Source organism: Oncorhynchus keta, chromosome 7 (genome assembly GCF_023373465.1).
Source record: "Oncorhynchus keta strain PuntledgeMale-10-30-2019 chromosome 7, Oket_V2, whole genome shotgun sequence".
Lineage (NCBI taxonomy): Eukaryota > Metazoa > Chordata > Actinopteri > Salmoniformes > Salmonidae > Oncorhynchus > Oncorhynchus keta.
In genome coordinates, this window is record NC_068427.1 from 55,966,764 (window position 1) to 55,978,235 (window position 11,472).

Below are 11,472 nucleotides of genomic sequence, written 5' to 3' on the forward strand. Positions count from 1 at the left end.
CTACTCCAACAACCAATCAGACAGAGCTACTCCTCCCCATGCATCAACAACCAATCAGACAGAGCTACTCCCTCCCCATGCATCAACAACCAATCAGACAGAGCTACTCCTCCCCCATGCATCAACAACCAATCAGACAGAGCTACTCCCTCCCCATGCATCAACAACCAATCAGACAGAGCTACTCCCTCCCCATGCATCAACAACCAATCAGACAGAGCTACTCCCTCCCCATGCATCAACAACCAATCAGACAGAGCTACTCCCTCCCCATGCATCAACAACCAATCAGACAGAGCTACTCCCTCCCCATGCATCAACAACCAATCAGACAGAGCTACTCCTCCCCATGCATCAACAACCAATCAGACAGAGCTACTCACTCCCCATGCATCAACAACCAATCAGACAGAGCTACTCCCTCCCCATGCATCAACAACCAATCAGACAGAGCTACTCCCTCCCCATGCATCAACAACCAATCAGACAGAGCTACTCCCTCCCCATGCATCAACAACCAATCAGACAGAGCTACTCACTCCCATGCGTCAACAACCAATCAGACAGAGCTACTCCTCCCCATGCATCAACAACCAATCAGACAGAGCTACTCCTCCCCATGCATCAACAACCAATCAGACAGAGCTACTCCCTCCCCATGCATCAACAACCAATCAGACAGAGCTACTCACTCCCCATGCATCAACAACCAATCAGACAGAGCTACTCACTCCCCATGCATCAACAACCAATCAGACAGAGCTACTCCCTCCCCATGCATCAACAACCAATCAGACAGAGCTACTCCCTCCCCATGCATCAACAACCAATCAGACAGAGCTACTCACTCCCCATGCATCAACAACCAATCAGACAGAGCTACTCCCTCCCCCTGCATCAACAACCAATCAGACAGAGCTACTCCCTCCCCATGCATCAACAACCAATCAGACAGAGCTACTCCCCTCCCCATGCATCAACAACCAATCAGACAGAGCTACTCACTCCCCATGCATCAACAACCAATCAGACAGAGCTACTCCCTCCCCATGCATCAACAACCAATCAGACAGAGCTACTCCTCCCCATGCATCAACAACCAATCAGACAGAGCTACTCCCTCCCCATGCATCAACAACCAATCAGACAGAGCTACTCCTCCCCATGCATCAACAACCAATCAGACAGAGCTACTCCTCCCCATGCATCAACAACCAATCAGACAGAGCTACTCCTCCCCATGCATCAACAACCAATCAGACAGAGCTACTCCCTCCCCAATGCAGAGCTAAACAACCAATCAGACAGAGCTACTCCCTCCCCATGCATCAACAACCAATCAGACAGAGCTACTCCCTCCCCATGCATCAACAACCAATCAGACAGAGCTACTCCCTCCCCATGCATCAACAACCAATCAGACAGAGCTACTCCCTCCCCATGCATCAACAACCAATCAGACAGAGCTACTCCCTCCCCATGCATCAACAACCAATCAGACAGAGCTACTCCCTCCCCATGCATCAACAACCAATCAGACAGAGCTACTCCCTCCCCATGCATCAACAACCAATCAGACAGAGCTACTCCTCCCCATGCATCAACAACCAATCAGACAGAGCTACTCCCTCCCCATGCATCAACAACCAATCAGACAGAGCTACTCCTCCCCATGCATCAACAACCAATCAGACAGAGCTACTCCTCCCCATGCATCAACAACCAATCAGACAGAGCTACTCCTCCCCATGCATCAACAACCAATCAGACAGAGCTACTCCCTCCCCATGCATCAACAACCAATCAGACAGAGCTACTCCCTCCCCATGCATCAACAACCAATCAGACAGAGCTACTCCCTCCCCATGCATCAACAACCAATCAGACAGAGCTACTCCTCCCCATGCATCAACAACCAATCAGACAGAGCTACTCCCTCCCCATGCATCAACAACCAATCAGACAGAGCTACTCCCTCCCCATGAATCAACAACCAATCAGACAGAGCTACTCCCTCCCCATGCATCAACAACCAATCAGACAGAGCTACTCACTCCCCATGCATCAACAACCAATCAGACAGAGCTACTCCCTCCCCATGCATCAACAACCAATCAGACAGAGCTACTCCTCCCCATGCATCAACAACCAATCAGACAGAGCTACTCCCTCCCCATGCATCAACAACCAATCAGACAGAGCTACTCCCTCCCCATGCATCAACAACCAATCAGACAGAGCTACTCCCTCCCCATGCATCAACAACCAATCAGACAGAGCTACTCCCTCCCCATGCATCAACAACCAATCAGACAGAGCTACTCCTCCCCATGCATCAACAACCAATCAGACAGAGCTACTCCCTCCCCATGCATCAACAACCAATCAGACAGAGCTACTCCCTCCCCATGCATCAACAACCAATCAGACAGAGCTACTCCTCCCCATGCATCAACAACCAATCAGACAGAGCTACTCCCTCCCCATGCATCAACAACCAATCAGACAGAGCTACTCCCTCCCCATGCATCAACAACCAATCAGACAGAGCTACTCCCTCCCCATGCATCAACAACCAATCAGACAGAGCTACTCCCTCCCCATGCTCCCCATGACAGAGCTAAACAACCAATCAGACAGAGCTACTCCCTCCCATGCATCAACAACCAATCAGACAGAGCTACTCCCTCCCCATGCATCAACAACCAATCAGACAGAGCTACTCCCTCCCCATGCATCAACAACCAATCAGACAGAGCTACTCCCTCCCCATGCATCAACAACCAATCAGACAGAGCTACTCCCTCCCCCTGCATCAACAACCAATCAGACAGAGCTACTCCCTCCCCATGCATCAACAACCAATCAGACAGAGCTACTCCTCCCCATGCATCAACAACCAATCAGACAGAGCTACTCCCTCCCCCATGCATCAACAACCAATCAGACAGAGCTACTCCCTCCCCATGCATCAACAACCAATCAGACAGAGCTACTCCCTCCCCATGCATCAACAACCAATCAGACAGAGCTACTCCTCCCCATGCATCAACAACCAATCAGACAGAGCTACTCCCTCCCCATGCATCAACAACCAATCAGACAGAGCTACTCCTCCCCATGCATCAACAACCAATCAGACAGAGCTACTCCCTCCCCATGCATCAACAACCAATCAGACAGAGCTACTCCCCATCCAACCAATCAGACAGAGCTATCAACAACCAATCAGACAGAGCTACTCCCTCCCCATGCATCAACAACCAATCAGACAGAGCTACTCCTCCCCATGCATCAACAACCAATCAGACAGAGCTACTCCCTCCCCATGCATCAACAACCAATCAGACAGAGCTACTCCCTCCCCATGCATCAACAACCAATCAGACAGAGCTACTCCCTCCCCATGCATCAACAACCAATCAGACAGAGCTACTCCCTCCCCATGCATCAACAACCAATCAGACAGAGCTACTCCCTCCCCATGCATCAACAACCAATCAGACAGAGCTACTCCCTCCCCATGCATCAACAACCAATCAGACAGAGCTACTCCCTCCCCATGCATCAACAACCAATCAGACAGAGCTACTCCCTCCCCATGCATCAACAACCAATCAGACAGAGCTACTCCCTCCCCATGCATCAACAACCAATCAGACAGAGAGCTACTCCCTCCCCATGCATCAACAACCAATCAGACAGAGCTACTCCCTCCCCATGCATCAACAACCAATCAGACAGAGCTACTCCCTCCCCATGCATCAACAACCAATCAGACAGAGCTACTCCTCCCCATGCATCAACAACCAATCAGACAGAGCTACTCCTCCCCATGCATCAACAACCAATCAGACAGAGCTACATGCATCAACAACCAATCAGACAGAGCTACTCCTCCCCATGCATCAACAACCAATCAGACAGAGCTACTCCCTCCCCATGCATCAACAACCAATCAGACAGAGCTACTCCTCCCCATGCATCAACAACCAATCAGACAGAGCAACTCCCTCCCCATGCATCAACAACCAATCAGACAGAGCTACTCCCTCCCCATGCATCAACAACCAATCAGACAGAGCTACTCCCTCCTCATGCATCAACAACCAATCAGACAGAGCTACTCCCTCCCCATGCATCAACAACCAATCAGACAGAGCTACTCCCTCCCCATGCATCAACAACCAATCAGACAGAGCTACTCCTCCCCATGCATCAACAACCAATCAGACAGAGCTACTCCCTCCCCATGCATCAACAACCAATCAGACAGAGCTACTCCCTCCCCATGCATCAACAACCAATCAGACAGAGCTACTCCCTCCCCATGCATCAACAACCAATCAGACAGAGCTACTCCTCCCCATGCATCAACAACCAATCAGACAGAGCTACTCCCTCCCCATGCACTCAACAACCAATCAACAACCAATCAGACAGAGCTACTCCCTCCCCATGCATCAACAACCAATCAGACAGAGCTACTCCCTCCCCCTGCATCAACAACCAATCAGACAGAGCTACTCCCCATGCATCAACAACCAATCCCCATGCATCAACAACCAATCAGACAGAGCTACTCTCTCCCCATGCATCAACAACCAATCAGACAGAGCTACTCCCTCCCCATGCATCAACAACCAATCAGACAGAGCTACTCCTCCCCATGCATCAACAACCAATCAGACAGAGCTACTCCCTCCCCATGCATCAACAACCAATCAGACAGAGCTACTCCCTCCCCATGCATCAACAACCAATCAGACAGAGCTACTCCCTCCCATGCATCAACAACCAATCAGACAGAGCTACTCCCTCCCCATGCATCAACAACCAATCAGACAGAGCTACTCACTCCCCATGCATCAACAACCAATCAGACAGAGCTACTCCCTCCCCATGCATCAACAACCAATCAGACAGAGCTACTCCCTCCCCATGCATAAACAACCAATCAGACAGAGCTACTCCTCCCCATGCATCAACAACCAATCAGACAGAGCTACTCCCTCCCCATGCATCAACAACCAATCAGACAGAGCTACTCCCTCCCCATGCATCAACAACCAATCAGACAGAGCTACTCCCTCCCCATGCATCAACAACCAATCAGACAGAGCTACTCCCTCCCCATGCATCAACAACCAATCAGACAGAGCTACTCCCTCCCCATGCATCAACAACCAATCAGACAGAGCTACTCCCTCCCCATGCATCAACAACCAATCAGACAGAGCTACTCCCTCCCCATGCATCAACAACCAATCAGACAGAGCTACTCCCTCCCCATGCATCAACAACCAATCAGACAGAGCTACTCCCTCCCCATGCATCAACAACCAATCAGACAGAGCTACTCAGAGCTCCCCATGCATCAACAACCAATCAGACAGAGCTACTCCCTCCCCATGCATCAACAACCAATCAGACAGAGCTACTCCTCCCATGCATCAACAACCAATCAGACAGAGCTACTCCCTCCCCATGCATCAACAACCAATCAGACAGAGCTACTCCCTCCCCATGCATCAACAACCAATCAGACAGAGCTACTCCTCCCATGCATCAACAACCAATCAGACAGAGCTACTCCCTCCCCATGCATCAACAACCAATCAGACAGAGCTACTCCCTCCCCATGCATCAACAACCAATCAGACAGAGCTACTCCTCCCCATGCATCAACAACCAATCAGACAGAGCTACTCCTCCCCATGCATCAACAACCAATCAGACAGAGCTACTCCCTCCCCATGCATCAACAACCAATCAGACAGAGCTACTCCCTCCCCCCATGCATCAACAACCAATCAGACAGAGCTACTCCTCCTCCCCATGCATCAACAACCAATCAGACAGAGCTACTCCCTCCCCATGCATCAACAACCAATCAGACAGAGCTACTCACTCCCCATGCATCAACAACCAATCAGACAGAGCTACTCCTCCCCATGCATCAACAACCAATCAGACAGAGCTACTCCCTCCCCATGCATCAACAACCAATCAGACAGAGCTACTCCCTCCCCATGCATCAACAACCAATCAGACAGAGCTACTCACTCCCCATGCATCAACAACCAATCAGACAGAGCTACTCCTCCCCATGCATCAACAACCAATCAGACAGAGCTACTCCCTCCCCATGCATCAACAACCAATCAGACAGAGCTACAGATGCATCAACAACCAATCAGACAGAGCTCCCCATGCATCAACAACCAATCAGACAGAGCTACTCCTCCCCATGCATCAACAACCAATCAGACAGAGCTACTCCCTCCCCATGCATCAACAACCAATCAGACAGAGCTACTCCTCCCCATGCATCAACAACCAATCAGACAGAGCTACTCCCTCCCCATGCATCAACAACCAATCAGACAGAGCTACTCCCTCCCCATGCATCAGCTACAACCAATCAGACAGAGCTACTCCCTCCCCATGCATCAACAACCAATCAGACAGAGCTACTCCCTCCCCATGCATCAACAACCAATCAGACAGAGCTACTCCCTCCCCATGCATCAACAACCAATCAGACAGAGCTACTCCTCCCCATGCATCAACAACCAATCAGACAGAGCTACTCCCTCCCCATGCATCAACAACCAATCAGACAGAGCTACTCCTCCCCATGCATCAACAACCAATCAGACAGAGCTACTCCCTCCCCATGCATCAACAACCAATCAGACAGAGCTACTCCCTCCCCATGCATCAACAACCAATCAGACAGAGCTACTCCCTCCCCATGCATCAACAACCAATCAGACAGAGCTACTCCCTCCCATGCATCAACAACCAATCAGACAGAGCTACTCCCTCCCCATGCATCAACAACCAATCAGACAGAGCTACTCCTCCCCATGCATCAACAACCAATCAGACAGAGCTACTCCTCCCCATGCATCAACAACCAATCAGACAGAGCTACTCCCTCCCCATGCATCAACAACAACCAATCAGACAGAGCTACTCCCTCCCCATGCATCAACAACCAATCAGACAGAGCTACTCCCTCCCCATGCATCAACAACCAATCAGACAGAGCTACTCCCTCCCCATGCATCAACAACCAATCAGACAGAGCTACTCCCTCCCCATGCATCAACAACCAATCAGACAGAGCTACTCCCTCCCCATGCATCAACAACCAATCAGACAGAGCTACTCCCCCATGCTCCCCATGCATCAACAACCAATCAGACAGAGCTACTCCCTCCCCATGCATCAACAACCAATCAGACAGAGCTACTCCCTCCCCATGCATCAACAACCAATCAGACAGAGCTACTCCCTCCCCATGCATCAACAACCAATCAGACAGAGCTACTCCCTCCCCATGCATCAACAACCAATCAGACAGAGCTACTCCCTCCCCATGCATCAACAACCAATCAGACAGAGCTACTCCCTCCCCATGCATCAACAACCAATCAGACAGAGCTACTCCTCCCATGCATCAACAACCAATCAGACAGAGCTACTCCCTCCCCATGCATCAACAACCAATCAGACAGAGCTACTCCTCCCCATGCATCAACAACCAATCAGACAGAGCTACTCCTCCCCCCCATGCATCAACAACCAATCAGACAGAGCTACTCCCTCCCCATGCATCAACAACCAATCAGACAGAGCTACTCCCTCCCCATGCATCAACAACCAATCAGACAGAGCTACTCCCTCCCCATGCATCAACAACCAATCAGACAGAGCTACTCCCTCCCCATGCATCAACAACCAATCAGACAGAGCTACTCCTCCCCATGCATCAACAACCAATCAGACAGAGCAACTCCCTCCCCATGCATCAACAACCAATCAGACAGAGCTACTCACTCCCCATGCATCAACAACCAATCAGAATCAGAGCTACTCACTCCCCATGCATCAACAACCAATCAGACAGAGCTACTCACTCCCCATGCATCAACAACCAATCAGACAGAGCTACTCACTCCCCATGCATCAACAACCAATCAGACAGAGCATCAACAACCAATCAGACAGAGCTACTCCCTCCCCATGCATCAACAACCAATCAGACAGAGCTACTCCCTCCCCATGCATCAACAACCAATCAGACAGAGCTACTCCCTCCCCATGCATCAACAACCAATCAGACAGAGCAACTCCCCTCCCCATGCATCAACAACCAATCAGACAGAGCTACTCCCTCCCCATGCATCAACAACCAATCAGACAGAGCTACTCCCTCCCCATGCATCAACAACCAATCAGACAGAGCTACTCCCTCCCCAATGTGCCAACATTCTGACGCATCAATAATCACTTCTGACACCTGAGATGAGATATTATCGGGAACCCCTCTGTACGAATGTTTCACCTGTGGAGATCCCAGAACACAGATGTTGGCATGTCTCTCTCACTGTCACAAACAGCGTATAGTATCATATTTATAATGTCTTATGGGAAGGTGTGTCTAGATGTATCTATGCAGTAGGACTCTATGCAGTAGGACTCTATGCAGTAGGACTCTATGCAGTAGGACTCTATGCAGTAGGACTCTATGCAGTAAGACTCTATGCAGTAGGACTCTATGCAGTAAGAGTCTATGCAGTAAGACTCTATGCAGTAGGACTCTATGCAGTAAGACTCTATGCAGTAGGAATCTATGCAGTAAGACTCTATGCAGTAAGACTCTATGCAGTAAGACTCTATGCAGTAGGACTCTATGCAGTAGGACTCTATGCAGTAAGACTCTATGCAGTAGGACTCTATGCAGTAAGACTCTATGCAGTAGGACTCTATGCAGTAGGACTCTATGCAGTAGGACTCTATGCAGTAGGACTCTATGCAGTAAGACTCTATGCAGTAGGACTCTATGCAGTAGGACTCTATGCAGTAAGACTCTATGCAGTAAGACTCTATGCAGTAGGACTCTATGCAGTAGGAATCTATGCAGTAAGACTCTATGCAGTAGGACTCTATGCAGTAAGACTCTATGCAGTAAGACTCTATGCAGTAAGACTATATGCAGTAGGACTCTATGCAGTAGGACTCTATGCAGTAAGACTCTATGCAGTAAGACTCTATGCAGTAGGACTCTATGCAGTAGGACTCTATGCAGTAAGACTCTAAGCAGTAGGACTCTATGCAGTAGGACTCTATGCAGTAAGACTCTATGCAGTAAGACTCTATGCAGTAGGACTCTATGCAGTAAGACTCTATGCAGTAAGACTCTATGCAGTAAGACTCTATGCAGTCAGATCCTGACTGTGCTGCTGATTGTATATTGCAGGATCATCTGACTAATATTCATATCTCTTATCTTCCCACTGCAGCTCTAATCATCCACGAAGGACCTTCAGTGTTCCGTATCTTTAACCGGTGGCAGGCTGTCAACCAGCAGTGGAAGGTTCTCAACTACGACAAGACCACTGACAGTGAGAACCTGAAGACAGTAGCCACAGTGCGGACTCTCTCTCAGCCTCAGTCTAGCCAGAGAAACCAGCCTGGGACGGGATTAGGACCCTCCTCTGCCACCTCCCCTCTCGCTGCTGCCACCACAGCACCGGATTTAGCTACAGCATCACCAGCCACAGGGATTGGGCTGGTCACACAGGGTTCCAGTGAGCAGGCCATGGGGACAGCTGGACCAGACCAACACTGTGCTGCCTACAATATCCTCCACCTTCTCAGCCACCTGAGGCAGCCAGAGGCCCACGGCTACCCCAGCCACAGCACCCGGGAGCTGGTCATGAGAGTCACTACAGTCTGAGGCTCTGACTGAGGCCTTGTCAAGGAGAGATTTGACATTGAAATAGAAGGACTTGGTCTAAAATGAACCAACAATGTTTAAAATGCACCGTTGATGACCTTAAAGACAGTGTGTGTGATTTCCCCTGTGTGGTAAAACTCATTCTGATTGGCTGAGCTCCCCGGTGGGTGGGCCTATGCCCTCCCTGACCCACCCATTGCCGAGCCCCTGCCCAGTCATGTGAAATCCATAGATTAGGGACTAAAACATTTATTTCAATTGACTGATTTCCTGATATGAAGTGTAACTCAGTAAACTCTTTGAAATTGTTGCATGTTAGCTTTCCTATTTTTGTTCAGTTTATTAGACTGGAGTGGATGATGTTACGTTCCCCAGTTTATGTGTTGTAGTTTGTGTATTTGCATGTGTTTATTTCAGGAAATGGCTTCCTGAAATCCCTCAAGCAGCTGATTGGTCGACTCCAGGGCTAATTGGAGAGCTGACCCCGCCCCCTCGTCAAGACGCAGCTGTCTCCAATTACACATTCAATCTGAAGCTATATAAAAGCGAGTGTTCTGTTCAGGAGGTTCATTGCAGGGAGGTCATTGCAGGGAGGTCATTGCAGAGAGGTCATTGCAGAGAGGTCATTGCAGAGAGGTCATTGCAGAGAGGTCATTGCAGAGAGGTCATTGCAGAGAGATTGAATGTGATAGAGAATCATTGCTGAGAGAGGAGGCTGATGGCTGTGGATAATTTACTATGTTAGTTGTTGGTAGCGTTGTAGAGTAGACTTGGTATGTTCTGTGAGTTTGTTGCTCAGATAGAGCTTATTTGATGTCCTTTGTTTCTTAGTTTGTTTGAGAAATTATTTGTTCTCCTGTTTCATTTGTTCCCAGGGGGGAAGGGGAAGGCACCTAGGGAGTGCTTAGGCAAGAGGCCCGCGGGCATACATATACCCGTAGCATATTCACTGTCTAGGCACAATAGGTAAGACCTGGGCGGACCACCCACTGTATTTTGGTTAGGGCACCAGGTGGTGCTAAATTAGGTAAGTAGTGGGTAGGCAGGTAAGATAGGAGAGGGGGGGGGCTTTGAGATTTACTTTCTTTGCTTTGGTTCCGTCCAGCCCCTTTTCCCCATATTACCGTGTAAAGGAATAAAGTCCTTGTAAACGGTACCACATTCTGCCTGTTGTCATTCTTACTTGCACCTACAGTCCATACCTTTTTCACTTCACGGAGAGTTTAGTTGTAGCAGGGTGTTGCGTTCCCTCTTCATAGAGGCGTAACAGATGAACAAGTGTAGGTAGTCTACAATAGACTACAGGAGACTCTACAGGAGTCTAATTGTACTCACTAGAAAACAATAATGCAATGTGCATTGTATTGTGGTGCTGTAGGTGTTCGAATCAGTGCGACCTGCACATTCATTAATTCAAAACCTATTTTTAAGAGGCTAAAATCATGATTTGGTCAAACAGTAAAGTACATTATCCTCATATAGTGAAAACGTCTGCCTGCCTGCCCCTGTACCTGTTTTGCTTTCTGTGTCAAGTGAGTCACTCACTTTCTCTCCTTTCCTGGGGTGGAAAAATGCTGGAGATAGTGATCTGAGTTTACACTCAGTTGGTGAATCAGCCTATGACATTAGAGCACATAAAGATGAAGCCAAATTCATCTCTGTTGAACAAAAAAAAAAACATCTGAACATTCGGGAGCCCAAATGTAACAATAACATAACAA

The 11,472-nt window shown here is 49.2% G+C and overlaps 1 protein-coding gene across 1 annotated transcript in view; it reads left to right on the forward strand.

Annotated features, from left to right (window-relative positions):
- The window catches only part of marchf4b (membrane associated ring-CH-type finger 4b), a 36,868-nt gene extending 25,961 nt beyond the window's left edge, over positions 1-10,907 (forward strand). The window contains exon 5 of the mRNA XM_052523297.1: positions 9,315-10,907. Coding sequence (XP_052379257.1) covers positions 9,315-9,751 — 437 coding nt within the window. The 3' untranslated portion in view covers positions 9,752-10,907. The remainder of the gene's footprint in view (positions 1-9,314) is intronic.
- Positions 10,908-11,472: the final 565 nt, after the last annotated feature.